Here is a 27,853-nt window from a genome sequence, read left to right as displayed (position 1 = left end):
TTGAATCAAAAGAACTTTTATTGAGAGTCACTGGATGCAGTAAAGTCAGGTGGAATCTGAAGTCCCTGCGCAAAGCACAAAGCATTTTTTTCCATTTCCCAATCCCAACCTCCCCCCCAGACTAGTCTACCAGCATGTCAAGAAGATGTTTTGAGAACTCTGAGGTACTAGGCAGATAATAGTTCACATTCAGGGCATGATGGCCTTGGAACCTGGTGAAAACGGGCTGGGAAGGAGTCCGTCCTATGTCCGAAGACAGTCCCCCCTCCCTAATTCCCAAGTGAACAGCAGAAGCGGAAAATGTGAAGCATGCTCATCCATCCCCCTCCCCTCCCCCCAGCACAATCGCAGGACACCAGAGCAGCGGTGGATCTGACACCCTGATAATGTAGGAATAAAACTACATTAATTGCAAAGCTTGGAAGAGGGACAAGTGAATATCAGTAGAAGGCAGGGACTTTCTGTATGTTACGGGTTCATAGTGTTTCTTCACTAGCAGTTTCTACAGAAATAGCTCTGCAGAGTTTAAAAGGCCAGGAATGTGTGGTTTCTTCTGAAAGCTGAAGACTACACTCAATTTTCAGGTGATGTGTGAAAGGATTGCATTTGAGAAATTTTCTGGGACAAAGACAGGGCCAGACCAAAACAAACTTAAACCAAACCAAACCAAATGTGAGAGCTGTTGTGGCGCAGTACTTAGAATGCAGTACTGCAGGCTTCTCCTGCTGATTGCCCGCTGCCAGCAGTTTGGCAGTTCGAGCCTCACCTGCTCAAGGTTGACTGAGCCTTCCATCCTTCCGAGATTGGTAAAACGAGGACCTAGATTGTTGGGGGCAATATGCTAACTCTGTAAACTTAGAGAGGGCTGTAAAGCACTGTGAAGTGGCATATAAGTCTAAGTGCTATTGCTATTAAATTCAGTCAAACCAAATTGAAATTCAGTTCATTAAATACAGTTAATGGGTTACTCCGCATTTATGATATAACATGTACAATTCAGTGGCAACTTTAAAATGAACTCTACAGGACGCATCATTTGAGGGAGGGGGCCTCAAGTTATGCCCCCATGATGAATAGTTTTTCCCAGCCTTGTGGCCTAGAATACTAGAAAAAGAGTCCAATATTGGATACTGAATCCAGTGAAATCTATACACTGAAGCTATTTCTACCACATGGTCTATGTGTTCCATTATTGTCAGATTTCCAGCTACCCTAGCAATAACTATCCAAGATCTCAGGCAAAGGAAACTATGCAGCACTACTTCAAGACAATCCAACAAATATTATCTTCTTGAAAAATATGCTGTGCCTCTGAGCTATGGTGTCTTTCCTCAGAGAGTGGTTGTAGAAGCTGTCTGTCTGCCATTTTGTGTTTTTTTTTAAATTTGTTGTCTGCAAGATATTAAGATATTTTCTAGAAGCTCAAAAACAGTTCTAGGTTGAAGTACCATCACTGCATGGAATGTCAAAGCCTTCACCTACATTCTTAATCACCACCAGTTTATCAAACAGTTTGAAGGAGAGTGGAACCTGGGACATGCATATGCCATTTTGGTCTCTAGCTTCAGTATTGTTCAGTAAGAGGTGGGGACCATCACAAGTGTTTTCTTCATGAGAGACACCTATAAAATCTTCAGATTCTTCCACAGGACTCAGAAATCTTTGCCCCTCATATTCAGAAAGTAGGATTTCATCACAGACCACCTCGTCCTCCTTGGGAGAATGTTCCTCTTCTGTTCCTTTGACAAATCCCAAGAAGTTCATTGTTGTATCAGTAACTGGCTCCTCTTTGTCAGATGAAGGTTCTACAACCAATGGTTCCATGGTGCTGTTTACTTCCATTGGTTCCATAAAATTCAACTTTACCTGGGCCTGAAAAACATTAAGAAAATGTCTGTCTGGGGTTGGATTCATTCCAAACTATTGTTTGTTTATTCATAGTTTATTGAATCAATGACAATTGGGAAGGTCTGCATGCTGGGGTAAGACAAATTATTTACAAGCTACAGTAGATATGTTTGTACAAACCAATGTGTCAAAAATGAATACATCATTAAGCATAATGTGGGAGACTAGGACCTGCAGATCTGTATTAAACTGCTTTAAGATGAGTGGTGGTCAGGTCTTAAGGAACCATGTTTTTACCAAATTAGCGTGTTTACTCATCTTTAGTATTGTGTGCTCTGATTGGCAATTCTGATCTAATCGCCATCTGGAAATGCTAGCAGGGGTTAAGTCGTCTTTCTAACTTAATTGGGAGGAAACCTGCAATATCAAATTGTGTGTGCTGCATATTAGTGCTGGCTGAGGAATTCTGGGAGTTGAAGTCCACACATCTACACATCTTCAAGTTGCAAGGTTGAGAAACACTGATTTACAGTGTGCAAGAGCAGAGCAAAGTCTAGACCAAAGCAATACTCTTTCAGGACGAAAGATCATCAAAGGAAGATTCATCCTGCAGACCCAAAGTGCTGTAATGTCAACCATTTGACAGCTGTGTTTTTGATATATTCAAAGAAATGCCCTTCTCCCATATTATAGGTAGTCCTCAACTTACAACAACAGAGCCCAAAATTTATGTTGCTAAGTGAGAAATTTGGTAAGTGAGTTTGTACCCCATTTTATGACTTTTTTTGCCGTGTTTGTTAAGTGAATCACTGCAGTTGTTAAATTAGTAATACGGTTGTTAAGTGAATCCGGCTTCCCCATTGACTTTGCTTGTGAGAAGGTCGCAAAAAGGTATCACGTGCCCCTAGGACACTGCAACTGTCATAAATATGAACCACTTGTCAAGCGTCCGAGTGTAAATCACGTGGCTATGGGGATGCTGCAATGGTCACAAGTGTGAAAAATGATTATAAATCTCTTATAAGTTGTAAGTCGAGGACTACCTGTATACTGTTCTGTGAGCTACAGAAGTATTTTTTCTTAGCTTCTCTGTCTCAAATACAGAGGTCTTCAGTGATCAAGAGATGATCTGCTACTCCTACTCCTACTGATAAAACATGCAGTGATCCTCATTCAATAAATGAAGAAATCAAAATAGAAAAATCTTCCCTTGAAGCTCACCTGGCCCGTTTTTGCTGTGGTGTGGAACTTCACAGCTTCTGTATTCGCAGGATCTGGCAATGCTGGGAACAGAGATTTCTTCATTCTGGAACAGATGTTAGGACAATGGTTTGGGAAGCAGAAGTGGGGGACGGCAGAAGTTGCTTAGCTCTTAGCAGGCCAGGAAAGGCTCAAGATACAGATGTGGTTCTTTTGCATATATCCAATTTTAAAAAGTTTACGCATTTGCAAATGAGGTTAAGCCATGACCTACAGCCAGGTCCTATAGAACAATGGCCCCCAACCTTTTGGGCACCAGAGACCAGTTCCGTGGAGAGAGGTTTTTCCATGGACCAAAGGAGGAGTGGTTGTGCGTGCTGCCTGCATCCCGCAGATGAAACTTTGCTTGTTTTGTGGCTCATTTTTTTGTATGCTGTGGCCCAGTGCTGGTCCGTGGACCGGGGGTTGGGGACCCCTGCTATAGAACTATACTACATAGGGACATAGTAGTTTCACTTATAATGCTAAACCCTCCTGTCCAATTAAAAGTAGACAATATTATTACTTGGCATTATGTGCAAAGTAGGTCATTGAACTTCAGTGCATCTGATCGTCCTGAAAGTTAAGACCAGTAGCATGATCTCTCATATTACAAATATGGAATGCTATTGTCAGCACACAAGACAATGGCTTTGCTAGAATTTCTATCAGAGCTTGGATAACAAGTGACAATTCCCCAGCTCATCTTCTCAGCCGCTTTACTGCATCAACTCACTGAAGCTACACAGCAGATGATTAATTAGCTGATGACTTAGGAATCAACTATCCAGGGAGGTAACAGTTGCTCACGACAGCTGCTTAGGAGTTAATTTTATATGTGTCCTAATACCAATTCTTTAGGTAATTTAGCCTATCCAATTCTGTTTACAAATTAATATTCATCAACAAAAATAGATTTGATTAAAATGGGAATCTTTTTGTTGTACAACAGGTACTGGAATGCTACGCAAAGAGTATTGTCAATGTAATAAAATGTGTTGTACAAGTGGTCCTCCACTTACGATCACAATTCAGCTGAAAATTTGGTTGTTAAGTGAATTTTGGCCCCATTTTATGATCTTTTTGTCATGGTTGTAAAGTGAATCACCACAGTTGTTAAATAAGTAACACAGTTGTGAAGTGAATCTGGCTTCCCCATTGACTTGGCTTGCCAGAGGGTTGCAAAAAGTGATTACATCACACACACACACACACACACACACACACACACACGGGACACTTGCAACCAGCATAAATTTGAGTCAGTTGCCAAGTGTCCAAATTTTGATCACGTGACCATGAGGATGCTGCCATGATCATAAGCGTGAAAAACGGCCATAAATCACTTTTTTCAGTACCCTTGTAACCAGCAGTGGCATCCTACCTGTTCCACTACCTAACCCTAACCCTAATCTAACATGCACACACCTAACGCACGCGTGCAGCTTTCCACACACCAGCTGAGACCTGCAGTGCCAATCAGCCGAGAGTATAAAGAAGAGAAAAGTGCAAGGGCGGGTAGGAGGGCCGATCCTGCGCTTTTCTCTTTTTTCTCCTCTCAGCCTTTTTTTTCTTCCTCTTAGCTGATTGTGGGAGGCTTTTTTAAAACTACTGGTTCAAACCGGGCCGAACCAGTAGCATAGCACCACTGCTTGTAACTTTGAATGGTCACTAAACAAACTATTGTAAGTTGAGGTCTACCTGTATGCTCTCCCTTTGTCATCGGCCAGTCTATAGATTAAGCTTCCTGTGTCTTAAAGCAGGCACTTCTCTCCTGCCCTTGAAATAGTTATTGCGCATGGCTTCATCATACTTACCTTTTTTTGCCAAGGTAGAAGATGATGATGACAACAAGGATGCCTCCAAAAATACCCATAAATAGAAAGCTAAGCACCAGAGGTAGAGGCTTGGACTCTAGAGAGGAAGAAAAAAACACAAGAAGTTATTGCTACTGTTGAAATTTCAGATGGAGAACTCAGGGGGAAGAGAAGTTATACCTGGAGCTTTGGTTAGAAATCGATAAAAAGCTTTGCAGTTGTCTTTGCTATTTGCTGTAGAGGCCCAGATGCCAACAAGATAGACAGTATCAGGCTGTAAGTTCTGGATTGTATACCATGTTTGTGACACGTTGACGTCATAATCTGAACAAAAACAAGACAGTAATCAGAGCCCTTTGGTTGGCATTTTCCACAGCACCATGGCAGCAGCAACCAAAGACCTTGGCCCAAATTCCAGTGGGGAACTTTGCCAGGACACCGACTTTCTCTTCCAAATTGCATGAACCCAAGACACAAAGGTCAGAATCCCGTACTCACATGTTAGGTTACCGTATTGCTCCTTTTGACAACATACGATATATTTCTTCAGTACACCTGGGCAATCAGAGAGGGCTCTGGGAGGCTTCCACTGGATGACAGCCGAATTCGCAGTTTGGTTAGTCACATTTATACGGATGGCATCTTCAAGAGAAGCTGCAGACCAAAGAGGACAGTTATCATTGTCTCTTGAAGACCATAAATTCCATTGATTTCTTCCATCTTTGAGATGGTGGCCAGGTTCTCTCATCACTTCCCTGAGAACCCGTATATAGAGCTAAGGATGAATTGCAGTCCATTTTTGACCAGGGTAGGGTAGTCAGAGAAGGGTACCAGAGGAGGGTAGTCAGGGCCAAGGTTTTGAAATGTTCTCAGGCTGTAGAAGCTGTTAAAAAAAAAAAAGAATTTCAGAGCTCCTGGTTGAAGCTCTGGTGAACAATTGGCTACGCAGAAGTGAAGCTTTTGTGTGTGTATCTGCTTATCAAGTTCTTGCAAAACTCTAGACTTCTGTGGAATCCAGTTTGAAAAACCTAGTTTAGGTGATCTTTGTTTATTCCCGAAAGACCAAAATCCTTTTCATTGGCCTTCATAGAAGCTATCATTCTTCCTTCTTTCCTGAAAAATCTTACCTTCTTTCTTCCATTCCATGCATTATTACAACCAATATTATAGTGAATTTCCAGATACAGGTAGTCCTTGACTCACAATAATTCATTTAACAACAATTCAAATTATGATGGCCCTGAAAAATGTTCTTTGTGACCGATCCTCACACTTATAACTGTCACAATTATCAAAATTTGTCTGCAAAACTGTTGCATAATCAAAATTTGGGCATTTGGCAACTGGCATGTATTTAGGACAGTGACAGAGTACTGGGTCACATGATCTCCATTTGCGACCATCCAACGGATCTTCCAACAAGCAAAGTCAATGGGGGAAGCCAGACTTGCTTAACAACCATGTGACTCTTTGAACAATTGCTTAACGACTACAGCAAAATAGGTGCGAATCATTTAATGACGGCATCGCTTAGTGATGGAAGTCGAGAATAACCTGTATTAAACATTGAACTATAGAAACCATTTGTTGGCAGTTAAACAAGGCAAAATATAAATTTATATTGCCATAGAAGTAGCATATTCTTTTAATTTATTAATTAGATTTTTATCCTGCCTTTATTACTTTATAAGTAAATTCATGGTGGTAAATACACATACTCCTTCCTCCTCCTCTTTCCCCCTCAACAAGAACCCTGTGAGGTGGGTTGAGCTGAGAGTGATTGGCCCAAGGTCCCCCAGCTGGCTTTTAGGCCTAAGACAGGACTAGAATTCCCAGTCTCCTGGTTTGTAGGCCAGCACCTCAATCATTATACCAAACTGGCTCTCTTAGTTAGATAAGTACAGAGAAATGCTGTAGGTTACAGAAGTGGCATTCAGCAGGTTCTGACCATTTCTGGAGAGCCAGTAGTGGAAATTTTGAGTAGTTAGGAGAACCGGAAAATACCACCTCTGATTGGAGATTTTACAGTATCCTTCCCCTGCCACGCCCACTAAGCCACGCCCACAGAACCGGTAGTTAAAAAAAAATTGAATCCCACCACTGCGTAGATTATGACAATACTCACGCATTTCTCTGTTTAGCCATCTTTGATGAAGCCCTATAACAGGCCACCTTACAGTATTTTCAAGATATTTGGGTTTTCCACATGACCTGCTAACCACAGGTCTGAGATGCTCTATTACAGCAGTCCCCAGTTTTGGGGGGTCTGACTGGGGGGTGGGGAGGAGGGAACTCGACCATGCAAGCACACATGAAGCCCTTACATGAGTGGTGGGCTGGAGAGCGGCAGGCCAGCATGCATGCATGTAGATTGTCCACCGGCCCACCACTCACACAAGTTGAGCTGTGCATGTTCCAGACAGCCACTCATATGGCCCAATTCCGAACAGAGCATGGTCTGGTAGTGGGCTACAGCCCAGGGGTTGGGGACTGGCCCTTGCTCTATTATCTATGTTTGAGGCATGAGATGCAGCCTCTGTCTCACCCCCAGGACTCCATAGAAGCAACCTAAATTTGCATTTGGCTAGAAAACTTGAATTGCTGGTTCTGGCTCAAATTAATGAATCAAAAGTTTCCTACTGCTTCTGCTCACTTGGGGGTAGGTCCGTTGGGTTAATTCTGGATGCTGCTAGCTCTGGCCACTTGCTGCCAGCACAGCCATTCCCTTGCAATCCTTCTTGATTTGGAATATTTGGGAGTTGGGGGTGAAACTAACAAGAGTCTCCCATATTAAGCTGAAGGGAAGACTGGTAAAACCTCTCTAGAAGACTCCAGCAGGTTAGAAGAGTGATTCACAGAGTCATAAGGCTGGAAGGGACCTTGGAGGTCTTATCTCCAACCCCGTGCTCAAGACACAAGCCTTATACCATCCCAGTCCCATGGTTGTCCAGTTTATTTCTGAAAACCTCCAGTGATGGAGCACCCACAACCCCACTGATTAATTATTCTCACTGTCAGAAAATTTCTCCTTACTTCTTGGTTGGATCCTCTATTTAAGCAGCTTCCACCCAGGACTTCTTGTCCTTCCCTCTGATGCTTTGGAGAATAACTCAATAAGGGTGAAAGATAGCTGGGGTGAAGCTTGATGGACTTCTCAATGCACCATGAATACCCCTCCAACATTACCCTGCACCCTTTCCTCCACCCCACTGATCTGTTGCCTGTGCTATTTGTAGACAAGGTCCACCAGTCTTTCAGAAGATCAATAATGCTCCCACCTTCAGAAATTGCCTAAGTGTAAGGTTACTGTTGCAGAGCAACTCTCCATACCAACGGTCTATTGTTCCAGCAACTTGAAAGGTGGCTAAAGGCTCCATCCCCATATCCTGCCCCAGACTGTCCTGCTAAGGGGCTGTTGGAAGTGTCCTCACACCCGCCCACCAACTGGTTAGTGACATTGGGCAGGAGGAAAGAATAAGAGAACCATATTATTCTGCCAAATCAAGGATTGAAGTAATTCACTTTAACACTGTTGTGAGAAAGGGCTAATGGGGGACAAAGTGTTACAGCCTGGAAACGTTTGAAGCTGTAGTGATAGTGTCAGCTTAAAAGGAAACATACTGCATTAAGCAGTTTGTTTAATAATGACTAGGCGGTTTCACTCCTGGGTTGGGGATGAGATGAGGACAGTGTTGTGGGACCAAGTGGAAGCCTGGGTTTAGCAAGATAAGATTGTGCAATCATAAATTGCAAGTTGAGTTGAATCGAAGAACTTCAAGGTGCTCGAGGCAGAAATGTTAAGGTTGCCAATTTAAAAGTTCAACTATTCTATCCTTATCTATCTTTTTCTGGTAAGTACAAAGATAGAAGAGATAATGGAGAGGCTCAAGTAGCTTATCATCAAAAGACAACATCAACTGGATTGCAAAATTCTGTGAATGAAGCAGGCAAATATTTTTTAAAAAACTGTCCAGACATGAAGTAACTATTTGGGGCTATTGGTGGTTCTGACTAATGGGATAAGCGGGGGCGGAAAGCCAGCGTGACATACTCACCATTTCTATGGAAAAGATAACTATATCCAACCGTTTTCCACTTTATAACATATTTGTATACTGCAAAGCGATAGCACCTGTTGGATTCCATTTCCCCTAGAATTGAGGAGCAAAAATCACAAGTTTTACAGTCATAACCTTCGAAGAGACTTGTTGGATCAGACCAAAGCTTTCTCTTACACAGCATCATATTTCTAACATAGTTAGCTGAAGTTTCTCAAGGTCCAGTCAATAAACACCAGAGACTGTTTTCTCTCCAGCATCTGGTATCAAGCTAGATTGACTCCATAAATCCCTATTTCAATTAGCTCTTGCTAATAGTATCCATTTTCCCATTTCATCTATTTTTATAATTTCCTTTTGAAGTCAATGACCATCCCTACAATTTCATTGCAGAGGTCCAAGCAAATCAAGACTATGTTTTGTAAACAAGTGCTTCATCCCAGTTGTACTGAAGCCTTTTCCACAAGTTTCTTCAGAGGATTCTGAAGTCTAAAAATCTATTCAACTATGATGTAAAGAACCCAAGCATAGAGAAAGGAGCAGGTGGACGAAATTACTACCCGCTTCCTCCTTTAACCTATATTGAACTATCTGTCCCACTTTTGCTTTCTTTCATGATTCCAAGATGGCACTATTGACAAAATATCAAAATTCTGCCATCATAGAAGAATCGACAGATGCACCATGCAAAATAACCATTTTATAGTATACTTCAGTTAGTCTTCCTGCCTCTGTTTTATTGTTTTAAATTAATGTCAAAGCTATTCACTAATCTCTTCCAGTGAAACACCATCATTTTCAAACTCCTTCCCAACCCAAGTGTAGCTCCAGCTAGAGACGCACTTGATCTGGGGGAGATAAAATTAGTAAGCGATACAGCAACAAAGGAGGACCCACTTTCTTTTGATCCTGCTGCTTCTGCCAAGCAAGCTATGCCACTTAGAAAGTTTCTCGGATGGAAAGAGTGATATTCTAGTGGAGGAACCTGGGAGGGCCTTAGGAAGAGGTTTCAGTTTTACCTGTAAGCAGGTAAGTAGCATCAGGTTTCATGCAGTCTTTCTTAGGCAAGGTTTCTCCAAGAGGCTCAGCTTCAAAGCAAAAGTGAGCCTCATCCACTTTCCACTCCAGAGTGTAATGCCTTCCAGACAGACTGACATTCAGAAAACTGGGACCTAGGACAGTAGAATCATAGCATTAGAAATTAACATTCAGGCTATCTAGAGGTAACTGGAGAATTCTGGGAGTTGAAGTCTACACATTCTTAAAGTTGTTAAGAATAGGCAACACTGTCCAGACCAACCATGGTCAATGAATAAGCCTTCTGCATGGAGCATCTCTGCCAGATGAGTGCCTTACTTTTTCTGAGATCTCACATAAGAAGGGCCATGGGGCAACAATCTTGTAATGCAATAAAGACACTATATATATATATATTTACAATATGCCATTGGCATTGCCACGGAATATGCTCAAACCTGAGCTCTTAATTAGTCAAGTTCACTTTTTGTCTTCTGCCAATTTGATTCTAGGTCTCTCTCTCTCTCTCTCCTGCTATTTCATTTTCTGAAGCTCCTCAATAAACCAGGCTTGGTAAAACAGAGGGAAGCCATTCAGAACAAGCCTATCCAAGTTGCCATCACCCTGATGTTCCAACTGGTAACGAAAGTGTTACGAACTAACTAAATAAACTCATTATTAAAAACTCTTCGAGCTTCGCTCCAACTGCAGGCTCGTAATCCTGCAGTTCTGATTGGTCCGCAAGTAAGCGATCATGATTGGCTGCCTTCGGCTAACCTGATTGGCTGACAGCGGCCATCCCTAATTGAAAGACTAAGTGCGGTTAAACTCGTTCCCATTGGTTATTGCGGCAGCAGCCAGCTCTATAAAAGAGCTGCTGCTGCCCAAGTGTTTTGCTCTGTTCTGAAGTCACTATTAAAGAGTTGAGTCACTACCCGATGCCTTGTCTCCGTTATTGCGCCCACTCCTCCAGATCTAACAGAAAGCCTTGGTGAACAGTCCACCAGGATCTTGGGAATTTCTCCAAAAGCTCTCAGAAACCATCATATGTCTGGAGCAGACTTTCAATAGGCCCATCTTTTCTCTAGTGATTGTTGCCATCAGTTCAATGGCAATCAGAGAGTGACCTGATGGAGCGATGCTGCAGAGAAATTTTTCTAGGACTATGTTGGTTGTTTTATACGTTTATACCACATAAAATATAAAGGAACAATTGATGGTGGAAGAGGGTCCCCATATAAAATGAGATAAAACTAGAAGACGGCTGCTGTGGTGGATTATGTCTACAAACGGGAAGGTGTTGTGATGGATGACAGTGAAGTAGCAGTTTCCCACAAAGGAGAGGATCACACCCCAAGGAAAAGGATGAGAGAAGAGTCAACACAGCCTGGAGCTGAATCAAAGAAAGAGGAAGGTATTTAGGATAGCTGCTCCATAGAATCTCCCAGGGTGTATCCATTAGGTTTAGAGTATAGGTAGTCTTTGATTTACAACAGTTCATTTAGTGACTGTTCAAAGTTTCAAAGGCACCGAAAAAAGTGATCTGCGATTGTTATCCTACATTCCCAAGCATTGACGCATCCTCATGGTCATGTGATCAAAATTCAGAGAGTTGGCCACTGATTCACATTTAGGATGGCCGCAGTGTCATGTGATCACTTTTTGTGACCTTCTGGCAAGCAAAGTCCATGGGGAATGCAGATTCACTTAACAACCGTATTACTAACTTAACAATGATGCAGTGATTCACTTAACAACTCCGGCAAGAAAGGTTGTAAATGGGGGGTTGGGGGCAAAACTTACTTAACAACTGCCTCACTTAGCAGCAGAAATGTGGGGCTCAACTGTGGTGGTAAGTCGAGGACTACCTGTGGGATAGGTTTAGTCTGGCAAGATTCTGTCGGTATCATGCGAACAAATAACAAATTGAACTTTGGCTGGGTTATTCTATACTGCTCTTGGGCTGGGGCTGACCATTTCTTTGTATACCAACCTGCATTTTGTTCTGGTGGCAACTTAAAGGAATAAGCTGGAGAACGCCCTGCGTGGTTAATTGCTACCAGCGAAATGTTATATTCAGCTGCAGAAAGAGAAGTGTGGTACGAAGTTGTGTTATGTACAGTGATGTTGTACTTTTCTAATCCAAAAGAACACGGCTTGCAGGCCAGCATGACAAAAGTCAGAGTATAGTTCACCACCCCTTGCTCCACGGAGGGTCTCTGCAGGAATACAAAAGAGAGTAGATTGACATTTGCTATTAGAGAGCAAGAAGAAAAAGAATATTACAAAATATGGGACTTGTTTTACAAATGGTTAGATAAGAAATTAGAGAAATATAACATAATATAATATAAACATAACATAATAGTTAAGATAAAATAATGTAATGATATGACATAAGCGATTACTATGGAAAGGATTATAATATGATATTCTACGTTTGATTATTTGGAAATGAATGGTACCATAAACTAGGCTTCCTGCTTAAAACTGTTGATTCCTGCTCAAAAAAGATGAGATGAATTTATAAATACAGTCTGATAATGATTTGACAATAATATGATGCTAAGCAGACAGTAGTTTTATACATTATGAATTGTAATATAAAAACAGGATGGAAGGACTGTTGATATTGTGCACCAGAGATATATATCAACTGACACTATATAATGGAAATAAAATTTTATTTAATGTTGTATGTCTTGTGTTTGTTTATGTTTGTTGTTTAAAATAAAATAAAATTAAAAAACAGAATACAAAAGAGGGAATCGAAAGCATTTTCCAAGCCATCAGCTAATGCTTCCCTTTCTATCTTTCGTTCTTTTCTGGGGGAGACCTCTTGGGCATTCTGTGGTTTCAAACCATTCAAACCATTATCCAATCTAGGCTAGGTGATGTCTGCATGATAGCACTAAAAGATCTACAGAGACCTTGGCGTCAGGCCTCCTGACCCACTTATCCTCTTCTTTTTTAGATTCTTGAATTAAGAAAAGTAATCACCTTGTAAAATAAAATGACAGATTCTGGTTTTTTTTTTTTTTACAAAAACACTCTGGGCCTTACATTGGCCCTATAGACATCTTTAACAAATTAAAATAATGGGTAACTGAAATCCAGGAGTTTATTTGCAAATGTTACCTCTGCCCTCCAACAATCACCACCAGCTGAACACCCAATCAGCCCCAAAGATACAGATAGTCCTCAACTAAAAGTTCATTTAGTGACTGTTCGAACTTACAACAGCACTGAGAAAAGTGACTTATGTCCATTTTTCACACTTACAACCGTTGCAACATTGTGATCAATATTCAGATGAGTGAAAACTGACTCATATTTATGGCGGTTGGAGTGTCTCAGGGTCATGTGATTGCCTTTTGTGGAATTCTGACAGCCAAGTCAATGGGGAAGCCAGATTCACTTAACAACTATGTTACTAGCTTAATAATTGCAGTGATTCGCTAAATAACCGTGGCAAGAAAGGTCATAAAATGGGGCAAAATTAACAAATATCTCAGTTAGCAACAGAAATCTGGGGCTCAATTATGGTCACAAGTCAAGGACTACCTGTATAAGTTTCATATCTAAAGATGGGAGCTTGAATGATTGCACTGCATGTTTTTCTTGTCTTCTTGTCTGCTTAAGAAGCAATATTTTTAATGTTTGAAATGCAGGTAATCCAAATGGACGGTGGATTGTTTGAGCCAGAGGATGTTTGAATGATGGACTCAGATGCCCCAAAGGCTGAATAAAAGCCTTCCCCTTACCGCCCATTGCAAAGTTACGTTCCTCTCGCCTTCCTTTCCTAGGGACCCCACAGTATAATTTACTGTGGGACTTCTGAGGATTTCTAGAAGAAAAAAATAACGCATCTATTAGACTCTGGAAACTGTTAATTTCTCCTCAAAGCCCTTTATACACCGGAGACAAATTCTCTGTGTGTCCAATCACACTTGGCCAATAAAGAATTCTGTTCTGTTCTGCTGTTCTGACAAGACAAAAGACACACACACAAATCTCACCACAAGGAACAAAGAGGATTTCACTCCAGCTGCTCCAGTGGCTGCTCCAGTGATCCGTTCGATATCGAACTTGCACTTCATAACGCATATTTTTTTCCAGGTGACATGTGGCAACTAGACAAAAGCAAGGATACATAGATCAGTCTTCAATTGTCTCCAGACCCAAAGACTATAGTAGCTATTAAGCAAGGCCCAAACCACCCCCCCGGGGGGGAAACCCCCCCCGGAAGAATTCCCCCCGGGGTGGGGGGCGCGGTCACATTGAAAAAAAAGGAGGTGGAACAGGAGAAAAAACCCCCAAAAATAACCCACCAACCGCCCGGCACAACAAACCCCCCCCCCCCCCCCCCCCCCCCCACTGATCTATAGAACTACTTCCTTTTGTATCCCACATCCTTCATCATAAACTGATCAGAATTTAGCTATTCAAGCATGAAGCTGGCAGCGAGCCCAATCTATCACATGGATTTGATTCAGAGATATCCATGGAACAGCTTGCCTCCTGGAGTTGAGAGTGCTTGTCTGGGATAGTATAAGGACTCCCGGCAGGGGTGGTATTCAATTTTGTTTACTACGGGTTATGTGGGCGTGGCCTGGTGGACGTGGCAGGGGAAGGATACTGTAAAATCCCCATTTCCACCACACTCCAGAGGAAGTTTACTGCAAAATCCCATTCCTTCCCTACCCCACTAATCTGCTTTCCAATTCCGTTCTCCTGTGCAGGGCAACAAAAGAAGACCCAGCTGATCAGCTGGGATTTGGGAGGCAGAGAATAGGTGGGGGCGGGGCCAGTCAGAGGTGGGATTTACCAGTTCTCCAAAGTACTCAAATTGTCTTGTATCTGATATTAACACAATTGAAAAAGTCCTCTACTCGTTGCAGAATACCTTATGCCACCAGACTTGAAACTCTAGTCCTAGAAAACCTAGAACTACGCTGCCTCCGGTCCGATCTAAATATAGTATATAAAATCATACATTGCAATGTCCTACCTGCAAATGAATACTTCAGCTTTAATCATAACAATACAAGAGCACACAATAGATACAAACTCAAGGTTAACCGCACCAAACTTGACTGCAGGAAATACGACTTCAGCAACAGAGTGGTCAATGTTTGGAATACTCTACCTCAGGGTCCCAACGCCGGTCCGCGGACTGCCGCCGGAACAAGCCTTACCGGGCCGCTGGTTGCTGGGCGCCGCCATCTTTTTGGTAAAAGCGCTTACGGTGAGCTTTTCCGGGTAGAAAGCTCACCGAAGCGCTTGTCATAAAGAGGCGGCGCCGGCTCGGTGAGCTTTTCGAGAAAGCCATTTCTACCCGAAAAAGCTCACGGAGCAGGCGCCCCATCTTTCTTGACGAACAGCGCTTCCGTGACGTCACCGGAGCGCCTTTTCGTCATAAAAGATGGCGGCGCCCAGTTGACGCCAGTACCGGGTCGGGCCCAGCTGATGCCGGAACCGGGCGGCGCAAAAGGTTGGGGATCCTGTCTACCTGACTCTGTGGTTTCTTCCCCAAACCCCAAAAACTTTAACCTTAGACTGTCTACTATTGACCTCACCCCTTCCTAAGAGGCCTGTGGGGACGTGCATAAGTGCACCAATCGTGCCTACCGTCCCTGTCCTATTGTTTTTTATTTTTCTTATAAGTATCTATCTCATGTATTCAAAACTATATTTATTCTTATACCTGTATCTTATAAGCGATTGACAAATCAAATAAATACTAAAAATACTAAAAAAAAAATTGTTCTGCCCCTTCACCACACCACATGTGAACTTGGCCCGTCTTCCATTCTCCTTAGTACCTCTATATTTTAAGCCAATCTACCTTTCCCAGATGCTTAAAATTTTAGCAGGCTGTAGGAGAAAGAAGGCCTACTTGGACCAAAGTCCATAACAATACAAGAGCACACAATAGATACAAACTCAAGGTTAACCGCATCAAACTTGACTGCAGAAAATATGACTTCAGTGACAGAGTGTTAATACTTTAACATGTTACTAAGTCTAGCCTTTATTGGTTGCTAGGTGAATAGATAGTTTACAGATATGATGACATATATAGGATTTCTTATTTTCTTGGTTATACTACAAATCACCAGAAGACTTTTTGAGAATTTAGGGGTATATAATTACAGTAAATTAATAGCTACATATTTTTTAGCAATAGAAATAGCAATAGCACTTAGATTTATATAGCATTTCACAGTGCTTTACAGCCCTCTCTAAGCAGTTTACAGAGTCAGCAAATTGCCCCCAACAATCTGAGTCCTCATTTTATCAATCTCGGAAGGATGGAAGGCTGAGTCAACCTTGAACTAGTCAGGATCGAACTCCTGGCAGTGAGCAGAGCCAGCTTGTAATACTGCATTCTATCCATTGAGCCACCAAGGCTCTTTCCTAATGTCGCAAGGTTGACTCAGCAATGGGTTGACATGTTGGCACAATTTACATCAAGCTAGGTCATGGACGTTACTGATTTGTTGCATGGGATGATAATTTTGGTTCTATTAGTCTAATATCCTAGGTTCCACAATGTCCTCTAAGAAGCCTTCATTTACAGCAAGAACTTAATTTTGCAATAAATCACAAGAGATCCATCATCATGTTCTTTGAGGGTGAATGCCACTTATTTTAAAACAGAATTCAGCAACAAATGGTACATTTATTCATTTATGTTTCACATTTCTGAACTTCTCATATCCCTCAAAGAAGGACTCTGGCAGGTGTACAATAATACATCAAAGATCAGAAGACAAAAGAGTAAATAAAATTTAAATGTTAAAGTTAACATTTTAAAAATTGTAAAGTTATAAAAAATTTAAGGAGGCGAAAACAATTAAACCCTGTTAAAAATTAGTTGACCAAGGCAAAGGAAGACCTCTTCACACCAACCAGACCCATATCTTTGGTAGTCAAAGCTATTATCAAAAGCACACAATTATTAAAATTTAAAAGTCTGAATTAGAAATGGAATCAACCTACCTATTAATCCCTTTGTGGTGTCGTCAGAGCTACAGTTTCCCTGAAAGCAACCCAAATAATATTCAGAATGAGGAGAAGGCTGATGATAAACCCACTAAAGCAAGAAACATATTCTTCTCAGAAACACAAAATAGAAAATCTGAGTTGTTTTATGTGGTAAGACCAATAAATAAATTACATTGAAGTGTTTTTGTTTATACTCATCATCTAACTCAGGGGTGTCCAACCTTGGCAACTTTAAGACTTGTGGACTTCAACTCCCAGAGTTCCTCAGCCAGCAAAGCTGGCTGAGGAACTCTGGGAGTTGAAGTCCACAAGTCTTAAAGTTGCCAAGGTTGGACACCCCTGATCTAACTTGAGCAGGATGAAAACATTATTGATTGAGCTACAGCTACAGCTAATAGAGCTGTAGAGGATCGATCCAGAGCTCTGTTATCGGCTGCAGAGGCCTTCAGGAAAGCCTTGCTGACCACAGAAAAAGTTCCTGAAGGCCTCTGACAGCAAAAAGGAGGTGGGTGGGGGCGACACTGAGGTTAGTCAGTGGATGACATCCTCCCAAAATAAGACCTGGTGCCTTTTTTTGGGTAGCAAAAAAATATATAAGACAGGGTCTTATTTTCAGGGAAACACGGTATTACAAACTAAATAATGAAATAGGCATTATAGCATCATGAACCAAGCTCTGATCATTTAAAAAAAAAAATGTTCACTGCCCAGATCCATTTAGTAAGATGTGTGGCTGTACAAAATTGATTGATTGAATGAACAAATAAAGGAACAAATGAATGAATTGCATGCATACATATCAGTGATAGTCACAATGTCTGTGGACCCTAGGAACTTCTACATCTGTGATGTGTTGCCTCCAGAAAAGCACTAAATGTAGCTTCATTGCAAATTGCACTAAGATTGTCATTCTTTAAACATTCCTGCCCTTATTATTCACCAAGTATTTCCCTCTCCATAATCTCTTGATGTCGTTATATTTGGAAGAATTATCTCATCTCAGCGGAAGTCCCAGAGTGGGGTAAAGATGGAGGGAATTATTTTGCGACAGCTGGAGAGCAGCTGGCCATGGGGCGATGTGTCACCCAGGCACCTTCCTGCTCCTAAGTCTTTCCATAGGGATAACATTTCACACAGCTGTTTGAGGGTAGCAAGAAGAGGGTATATTCGAAAGGGTGGGGTTGTGGAAATGCCACGATCTTTAATCGGGGTGGGGGGAACCCTATTATCTGCAGAATTTCATTCTCTGGCAATCTTCTATGATGAGAGTTTCAAAATATGCAGATAGCAACCTCAACAGACATATACATAAGCTGCCTATCTCCCTATCTGATTAAATTCATCTCCTTTTTTCTCTCTCATTTCCTCTGTAGTGAGTTTTAAACAATTGTCTCTTTGAAGTAGAGAGAAGCAGTGATATATCTCATCGTTGCTCCAATAAATGCAATCCCCTGATCTCCACAAAGCCCTTGTGACTCTTGTCTGACTGAATTAGAATTAGCATTCTTTTATTGGCCAAGTGTGATTGGACACACAAGGAATTTGTCTTGGTGCAAATGCTCTCAGTGTACATAAAAGAAAAGATACGTTCATCAAGAATCATCTGGTACAACACTTAATAATAGTCATAGGGTGCAATAAGCAATCAAATCATACTAGGAAACAGTCGATATAAATCGTAAGGATACAAATGACAAAGTTACAGTCATACAGTCACAAGTGGGAGGGGATGGGTGATAAGGAATGATGAGAAGATTAACAGTAATAGTAGTGCAGACTTTGTAAATAGTTGGACAGTGTTGAGGGAATTATTCGTTTAGCAGAGTGATGACGTTCTGGGGAAAAATTGTCGTTGTGTCTAGTTGTTTTGGTGTGCAGTGCTTTATAGCTTTGTTTTGAGGGAAGGAGTTGAAACAGTTGATGTCCGGGATGTGAGGGGTCTGTAAATATTTTCACAGCCCTCTTTTTGACTCGTGCAGTATACAGGTCCTCGAGTGAAGGCAGATTGGTAGTAATTGTTTTTTCTGCAGTCCTAATTACTCTCTGAAGTCTGTGTCAGTCCTGTTGGGTTGCAGAACCAAACCAGACAGTTATAGAGGTGCAGATGACAGACTCAATAATTCCTCTGTAGAACTGGATCAGCAGCTTCTTGGGCAATTTGAGCTTTCTGAGTTGGTGCAGAAAGAACATTCTTTGTTGTGCTTTTTTGAGGACGTTTTTGATGTTAGGTGTCCATTTTAGGTCATGTGCTATAATAGAACCTAGAAATTTGAAGGTCTCTACTGTTGATACTGTGTTGTCTAGTATTGTAAGAGGTGGTAGTATGGGAGGGGTATGGGAGGTAGTATGGTCATGATTGTTTAACTGCTGGGCATTTTTATTCATTCTTCTCAATAGTTAAACCAAACAACTTTACCTTCCAGCTTTGGATTTACCTTCCAGTCTGAAGCCTTTTCAAGATGTAGGACCCCAACTCCCAAATTTCCCCAAACTTTTCAAGTGGAAAAATCTACTAAGAGCATCGGGTAAAATAGAGGTCATGAATCCAAAGCTGGGCAATGAATAGTTATCTAGGAGGTCTTGCCTGCCGAGGTAGAGAATCTTGGTGGAAATCATCAAACATGGCCATCATTTCCAGGGTTTACATCAGGGGTGATTTTAACAACCGGTTCTGTGGGCATGGCTTAGGTGGTAGGTGTGGCTGGGTGGTCATGTGACTGGGTGGACATGGCTTGGTGGTCATGTTACTGGCTGGGCGTGGCCAACTCAATATCACTCACATCAAGGCATATATCTCCTCGCCTGGCCTCTCATGACTGTGGGGATGCTGCAACAGTTGTAAGTGTGAAAAATGGCCATAAGTCACTTTTTTCAGTGCCATTGTAACTTTGAATGGTCACTCCACCCAAGCAGAGTACCAGCAAAGGAGGGGGGAAAAAAGTCCAGAGAAGTTCCAGAGACAGGAATTCTAGTCCTGCCAAGAATGTAATAAGGGTTAACAGAGAGGGAATTTCTGTAAGCAACACCAGAATGTTTCCTTCCTGCCTTCCTTACAGGATTAGGCCAGTAATTTCTTCTAACAATCGGTTCTCCAAACTGCTTAGAATGTTAACAACCGGTTCTAGCGAATAGGTGCGAACTGGTAGAATCCCACCCCTGGTTTACATGCAACTTACCAGTGTCCAGTTTAGATGGTTGAACTGTCTCATCCTGACTTCATTTAATGTAGAACGACATGTCCTGGATCCAGGCCATTTCAAGGTCAGCATACCTTTCGATCTAGAAATGCTGATGGAGTTGGCTGATGGTGGATTAAATTTTACTGGAATGAAAAGGCAACAGCTGAGGCTACTGAATAAGAGACAGATGTGCAAGACTGCAAATGCAAGATAGTATGGCCCTTCACTCATTTTTGTACAATAATTTTTCCCTCCCCTTCCATAATCTCTTTTGATGTTTAGTTGAGCTCATCTGCCTCATTTTCACCATCTTTTTCATTGCGGGGCTTAAGGAATATCAATTATGAATATCACCCTTTGAGAAAGCCAGTCAGTCTTTTGCTTCCCCTGATGGGCTAAGGTTGCACTGATGCTGTGTCTCAGCTTGGCATTCAAAAATGTGTGTGTTGGTAATGTGGCATTCACAATACCCACAATCTTCTCTACCTATGATTTTTAAAAAAACAACCCTGTTCCAAAATGAAGCAGAATTCTAGTTATTTTCAACTCCTAGATATCCCTAGAAAAGGAAAGGAAACGAAAGGAAACGTTGCTGCTTTCTTTGGAACCGTGTTTCCCATGATAAGCTGAAAAAGTGAATAGGGAACCATCTCAACAGTTTGTCTTCTGGTAAGCTGGAGATGTGTGATTTGCAACAGTTTTAGGAATGCACAAGCCACAGCAGTTCTTCCCTGTTAAACAACTCCTTAACAAATGGAATTTCCAAACTTTCCCTAATAGTTGAAATCCCTTAACCTTGCAATCAATATGCACCCAGAAAATACCTAAATCTTCCCTTTATGTTTGTCTCAAAATATGTCCAGGAGCAGAATCAGGAGTATTAGAGTACAATAGGACAGTGTTTGATGTTGTAGGAAGTTAGCACCCATCCCTCTCCTAGAAAAATGAAATATCCTAGGAAATATTAAAAAGGCAGAATATTTCACCTAAAAATAAAAGTAGATACTCAAAAAGGCAGAAATTCAGGCCCTACCCTTGCTAATGGGCCATTACTCTTGCCTGGGCCAGCCTATTTTACATAATAAAGATCTACTCCAGGTAGAGCTATAATAGGAATTGCCCCAAAAGCCCTTTCATTACATCATCATCCAGTCAGGCTCAACCAAGCCTGGGACTCAAGACAGCCTACAGAGTTGCCCTTGCATGGCCCCATGGGAGTCTGACAACCAATCAGAATACAAGATCAAATTCAAAGCCCAACAGAGGGTATAAAACTAAGGGTCTCTCAGCATATCAGCCCTTTTCCTTCTTTTCCTTCACCCAACATCTTGAACAGTGGTGCATTTAAAATATTTTTACCACTGGTTCGGTGGGTGTGGCTTGGTGGGCACACTTTCCACACGTGCGCACAATTTGCACACACGCACATGTCTAATGTATACTTTCCACAGGCGCAGAGGCTTTCCGACTCGCCTCCTGCAATCCTGCACTTTCCCGGTCACTTCAGCAGCTGCCGCGTGGCAATCTGCTGTGTTGCGCAAAGCAGCTGCGCTTCAAAAGCAAGGGATAAAGGCAGGGGTGGGATTCAAATTTTTTAACAACCGGTTCTGTGGGTGCGAGTTAGGTAGTGGGCATGGCTTGGTGGTCATGCTATTGGCTGGGCATGGCCAACTCAACATCACTCACATCGAGGCATGCATCTCCTCCCCTGGCCTCTCATGACTGTGGAGATGCTGCAACAGTCATAAGAGTGAAAAAAGATTATAAGTCACTTTTTTCAGTGCCATTGTAACTTTGAATGGTCACTCCACACAAGCAAAGTACAAGCAAAGGAGGGGAAAAAAACTCCAGAGACATTCCTGAGACAGGAAGTCTAGTCCTGCCAAGAATGTAATAAGGGTTAACGGAGAGGCAGTTTCTGTAAGCAACACCAGAATGTTTCCTTCCTGCCTTCCTTACAGGATTAGGCCAGGAATTTCTTCTAACAACCGGTTCTCCGAACTGCTTAGAACAGTGATCCCCAACCTTTTTGACGCCGCGGCCCGGTACCGGCATCAGCTGGGCGCCGTGGCCCGGTACCGGCATCAGCTGGGTGCCGTGGCCCGGTACCGGCATCAGCTGGGCGCCACCATCTTTTTTTGATGAAAAAGTGCTTCCGGTGACCTCACTGGAAGCACGTTTTCATCAAAAAAAGATGGCGGCGCCAGCACTTCCGATGAGCTTTTCTGGGTAGAAATGGCTTTCTACCCGAAAAGCTCAAAGCGCTGGCGCCGCCATCTTTTTGATGAAAGCGTGCTTCCGGTGAGCTTTACCCGAAAAGCTCACCGGAAGCACTTTTTCATGAAAAAGATGGCGGCGCCCAGCAAGCCGCGCCCGATAGGAGTTGTTCCGCGGACCGGTACCGGTCCGCGGACCAGTGGTTGGGGACCCCTGGCTTAGAATGTTAACAACCGGTTCTAGCGAATAGGTGCGAACTGGTAGAATCCCACCCCTGGATAAAGGTGAGTATAAGAGCCCAGGGGGGTGGATGGGCCCAACAACCAAGCGTCAGAACCAATTTGTTCTCCACTGCTCATTGGCGCTTCTGGCTCAGCAGAACCATGCCGAACTGTTAGAATACCACCCCTGATCTTGAAGCATGTGATCATCCTTTTCACTTTAGAGCTCCATGCCATGTGGTCTTGTCCACCATTAAACCATCTTTCCAAACAGCCTCCATGTTTCCAGTGTCTTTTTCCCCACTTGGAACTGAACCCAGAAGGATATTTCTTCCAACAATGTGTTGACTTCAACTCCCAGAATTCTGCAACCAGTAAGGCTGGCTGGGGAATTCTGGGCATTGAAGTCCACATATCTTTAAACTGCCACTGTTCTGCTTATTACGCTCTGGATGGGTATAAAGCAGACATAGCAACTCCACAAAGCATCCATTCAAAGTCTTTTTTACTGGTTCATCAGGCATCCTTATCAACTCACAGTTATGATGGAGGTTCTTCTTAATGTCCAATCCTTTGCATATCTGCATTATGGTGTAGAAAGACAATAAAGTCTCATCCCCATGATGATTGAAGCAGCTGCATGGTATGGTGGATTCAGGCAAGAGTGAGGGAGCCTCCCCCAACCCAACGGGTCAATTTAGTGACCAATCGGATTACAGATGTGACCACATGACATGGACTACATTTCCCAGGACACCTTAACTACATTTACCATGATGCATTCCCTTAAGGGGACAGCTCACAATTCCTAACTAACTATCCCAAATCCCATTAACTCTAAACTGTCTGGACAGCACAGCCACAGTTGAGAAACACTGTAATGACAGATACTTCATCCTGTAAGAAGTTAACATTTTGGCTTCTTTTAACTTACTGGATTCCTTGATCAATAGTGTATGATTCTTTGAGATCCAAGAAGGACCGTCCCTCAGCATGCTTTCTACCCAGACAGTAAAATTTCTTCGAGCATAGACTGTGTCAGTGTTAAAAATAAAGTGGGTCTGGTTTCCAGCCTCAAATGGTTGTATTTCCCCTTCTGTTTGATCCCTGTGGGTGAGAAAGGGAAAGGAGAAGTTTAATATATATATATATAAAAGCGAAATTCCACTCATGCATCTTCACAAAATCCCCAGACTGCAAAGCCTACAGACTTAAAATTTGGCATGTATGTTCCTCTTGGCTTTTAGGTTCTCACTGAGGAAGGATTTTTTGAAATAACCTTCAGAGTATTGTGTATATTATTATTAACACACTCTGATGCTAAGGAGTTCTACTCCCCCTCCCCACCTGAAAAGAAATCTGTTCCAAATGCAAAACAGAAGCAGAGGAGAGGAGTTTCAGTTTCACAGCAGCAGCCAGCTTTAGTGCAGAACAGTTGAGCTAAGCCACACTCAGGCTCTTTGCTGTCTCCTTGCTCACACAGCAAATACTGTTTCAGTTTCCAAACAGCTCTCAACTCTCTCACACATTAGTGGTTTTCTTGCAGATGTTTCATTACCAAACTAGGTAATGTCATCAGTTCAACCCAGAGCTACAAATATTTTCTTCAGTCAGTACTTTAAGAGTCTTCAACTCCTGGAATTATCTGGCTCCAGCATACAAGTCCACACATCTTAACATTGCCAAGGTTGAGAAACATTGCATCACGCCAATGGAATTTCATGCATGAGGGCAAGTGACCTCCACTCATACGAGGGGAGCTTCACACATGCGTGCTTGCCCGCCCTCACACAAGGAGGCCAGGGCCTGGGGTTTGGGGATCCCTGCACCAAACCAAACTGGCTCTCAGTTTGAAATAGTCTATCTTCAACTCTCAGCCCTCCAATTTCTTTCTGGCATCCAGAACATCATGTTGCTGTAATGAGTGCTTGAAAAAGACCAGTCATACAGATAGGTAAGTTTTAAGGTTCTATATGAAACCATTAGCGAACATCCAAATGTTCCCAATCCACTCCTGGTTATTTAATACAAAAAGGGCCTTTGCACTATTCCAGTATGTGAAAACCAGCTGCACTTTCTGATCAAAGTGAAAGTTCTGGTTGTAGTTATTGTGCTGTCCAGACAGTTTAGAGTTAATGGGATTTGGGATAGCTAATTAGGAATTGAGAGCTGTCCCCTTAAGGGAATGCATCATGGTAAATGTAGTTAAGGCATCCTGGGAAATGCAGTCCATGTCATGTGGTCACATCTGTAATCTGGATTAGTCACTAAATTGACTCTTGTTGGGTTAGGGAGGTTCCCTCACTCTTGCCTGAACCCACCATACCATGCAGTCAATAATCATGGGGTTGAGACTTTATTATCTTTCTACACCACAATTCAGACATGCAAAGGATTGGACATTAAGAAGAACCTCATCATAAATGTGAGTTGACAGGATGCCTGATGAACCAATTAAAATGACTTTGTATGGATGCTTTGTAGAGTTGATCTGTCTGTGTTATGCCATCCAAACATTAATAAGCAGAACAGTTATAAAAGATGAGTTAAATACATCAATGTCTTTTTTTCTTTTCTTTTTCCTCTTCTACCCCACACTTTCTCCTTTTTCCTCACTTACTTTCCCATCATTTACATTTTCTTTGCATTTTGTAGTCTGGTAAGCCAATACAAAATTTTAAACAGGGAGGATTAATTAAATACAGGTTAGTGATGGTAATGTACTGTACTCATCATTTCACTGCCTTAAAAGTTATGGCTCTTTAGCCTCAGAAGTCAAAGGGGATGTGAGATAAAAGATATAAAACATGAATAAAGAAATATACCCCCCGCCCCCCGCATCCTAAGAATCCAAGATCAGCGAGTTACAGACTGGTATAGGAGCAATAGAAACATTTTTTATAACACAAGGCATAATTAAAGTAGGGAATTTGTTCCTAGGATGTGTAGCAGTGCCCTGCAGATCAGATTCCTTTTCAATGTACACACTAAACCCGTGATGGCGAACTTATGGCACATGTGCCAGAAGTGGCACGCAGAGTCACTTCTGCTGACATGCGAGAGGTTGCCCAGAAGAGCCCCACTGCGCATGCGTGAGCCCCCCGCCAGCCAGCTGATTGTCAGGTATCTGCCGTGCATACATGGGAGGAGGTGCGCATGCGCAGAGGCATTAGGCATACAGGGGTCGTGTGTGCATGCGCAGAGGCATGCAGTGTGTGGGTTGTGTGTGCATGCACAGAGGCGCACGTGCAGCGGGTCTCATGAGCATGCACAGGGCTGTGGGAGTTGCACACACATTGCATCATGGGTGCAGGCATGTGAGCATGCAAGCGCGTGCACTTTGGCCAGTTCTACCGGTTCGCACTTATTCGCTAGAACTGGTTGTTAACATTCTAAGCAGTTCAGAGAATCCGTTGTTAGAAGAAATGACTGGCCTAATCCTGTAAGGAAGTCAGGAAGGAAACATTCTGGTGTTGCTTCCAGAAACTGCCTCTCCATTAACCCTTATTACATTCTTGGCAGGACTAGACTTCCTGTCTCTGGAGTTTTTCCCCCCTCCTTTGCTGGTACTTTGTTTATGTGGAGTGACCATTCAAAATTACAATGGCACTGAAAAAAGTGACTTATGACCATTTTTCACACTTACAACTGTTGCAGCATCCCCACAGTCATGAGAGGCCAGGCGAGGAGATGCATGCCTCGATGTGAGTGATGTTGAGTTGGCCAAGCCCAGCCAATAACATGACTACCAAGCCGCGTCCACCCAGTCACATGACCACTAAGCCACACCTACCAACTAAGCCACGCCCACAGAACCAGTTGTTTAAAAATTTGAATCCCACCCCTGCCTTTGGCACGCAACGTGGAAAAGGTTAGCAATCACTGCACTAAACCAAATCAAACTAGCCACTTAATGGCTCAGGATGAAGGAAAAAGAAAGAGAGATTTTTATAATAGAGGCATCAACGTGCTTGGGTCAGCATTCACCTTAAGTGGAGGATATGGTTGACATCTTCTTTACATCCAGCCTCCCAGGAGCAGTTCATAAGACAGAGGAAGGCTGCTTCACAGCAGGGCTTGTAGCAAATCAAATTTTGGGGAGTACAATTGCTGGGATCTGCAAATATAGGGCAAAGAATGATATTCCTGGAAACCTTGGAATTAGGAAATAGTAATGTATGGTGTTTGATTATTTAGGGCAACCCCATCCTGCTTTCCCCATAGAATACAGCTCACTTTGGCAAATTGTCAAACAACATGCACAAAAAATGCAAATTAAAAGTATGTTAACACACATGCAAACACACATCAAAGACCTAAAGAGAGCTAAAGTTAAAGGTAATATCTACAGCAAACAGAAATCATAACTTCATATTATAAACAGATTTTTACTAAATTAATAGAAAGTTTACTAAAATTTCTACTGTTTCTATGATTATGTATTTGGGTTTATGCCATGTTACCTGCCCAGATTTATTTGATTAAGATGGATGACCACATTGATAGGCCAAAAAACAAATGAATAAGATGGCGAGACTTAAATCAAGGTGTTGCATTCTCCTTCTTCCTTCCTCTCTACAATTTTTTTTTTAAAGAAAACTCCCAAGCAGATGAGAAAGTGATTCTAAATTTATTTTAGGTATTTCTTTATATGTAGTTCTGTTTTCCTCTATTTCATAACTGGTGGCGGATTAAGGATAGAGCGTTTGAAAGCATGGAAGGAAGCTATGGTTTTTTTTGTGTCAGCATGGCTGGCTTTATCGCTTCCTGGTCTTCCCGCAAATGAGATAAACTTACCGCTCAAGAGCTCTGATGCAGCCAACCGCACCATCGCCAGCACTGCAACAACAACTGGTACCATCTTCAGTTTCTTCCAGCTTGAGCGAAGGGTGTTTTTCTCTTCCTAGAGGTGCTGGATATTGCAGGGTCTATCATAGCTTGCAGAGAAGTTTGCTCCTTGCTCCTGGTGGAAGGGAGGTACACCTGATTTGAGCAGGAGGGGCGTCTCCACTCGAGGCACTTTCAAGAAAGCTGTACATGCTATCCTGTTTTTCTCTTTCACTTTGCTTTCAACAAAGTGCTGACCACAGAACCTATTGACTCAGCAGCACACACAAACACATGCGTGCCACCTATCTGTGTGTGCCTTTTATGTAGTTTGTGCGTACGAGCTAATTTGCAGGAACAGCTCCGCTTCATCTTTCTCACAAGGAAAACCTACACGTGTGAGATCTAGAACGACTCTC

The 27,853-nt window shown here is 42.4% G+C and overlaps 1 protein-coding gene across 1 annotated transcript; it reads right to left on the bottom strand.

Annotated features, from left to right (window-relative positions):
• IL12RB1 (interleukin 12 receptor subunit beta 1) lies at nt 1–27,638 on the bottom strand. Its single transcript, XM_087952535.1, has 15 exons — nt 27,405–27,638; nt 26,595–26,724; nt 23,542–23,714; nt 20,167–20,312; nt 16,985–17,024; nt 13,999–14,112; nt 13,744–13,826; nt 11,973–12,198; nt 9,982–10,134; nt 8,960–9,055; nt 5,403–5,558; nt 5,085–5,228; nt 4,905–5,001; nt 3,070–3,154; nt 1–1,872 (listed from the first exon to the last, which is right to left on the bottom strand). Exons 1-15 carry the CDS (start codon nt 27,466–27,468, stop codon nt 1,435–1,437), a joined length of 2,145 nt encoding a protein of 714 aa, XP_087808661.1. The 5' UTR covers nt 27,469–27,638; the 3' UTR covers nt 1–1,434.
• Nucleotides 27,639–27,853: the final 215 nt, after the last annotated feature.

The sequence above is a fragment of the Notechis scutatus genome, chromosome 1, assembly GCF_049901735.1.
Source record: "Notechis scutatus isolate UNSWTSFEM ecotype Mainland chromosome 1, rNotScu1.2, whole genome shotgun sequence".
Classification (NCBI taxonomy): domain Eukaryota; kingdom Metazoa; phylum Chordata; class Lepidosauria; order Squamata; family Elapidae; genus Notechis; species Notechis scutatus.
The sequence above is the reverse complement of the archived record's forward strand: the minus strand, read 5'-3'. Positions and strand labels throughout refer to the sequence as shown.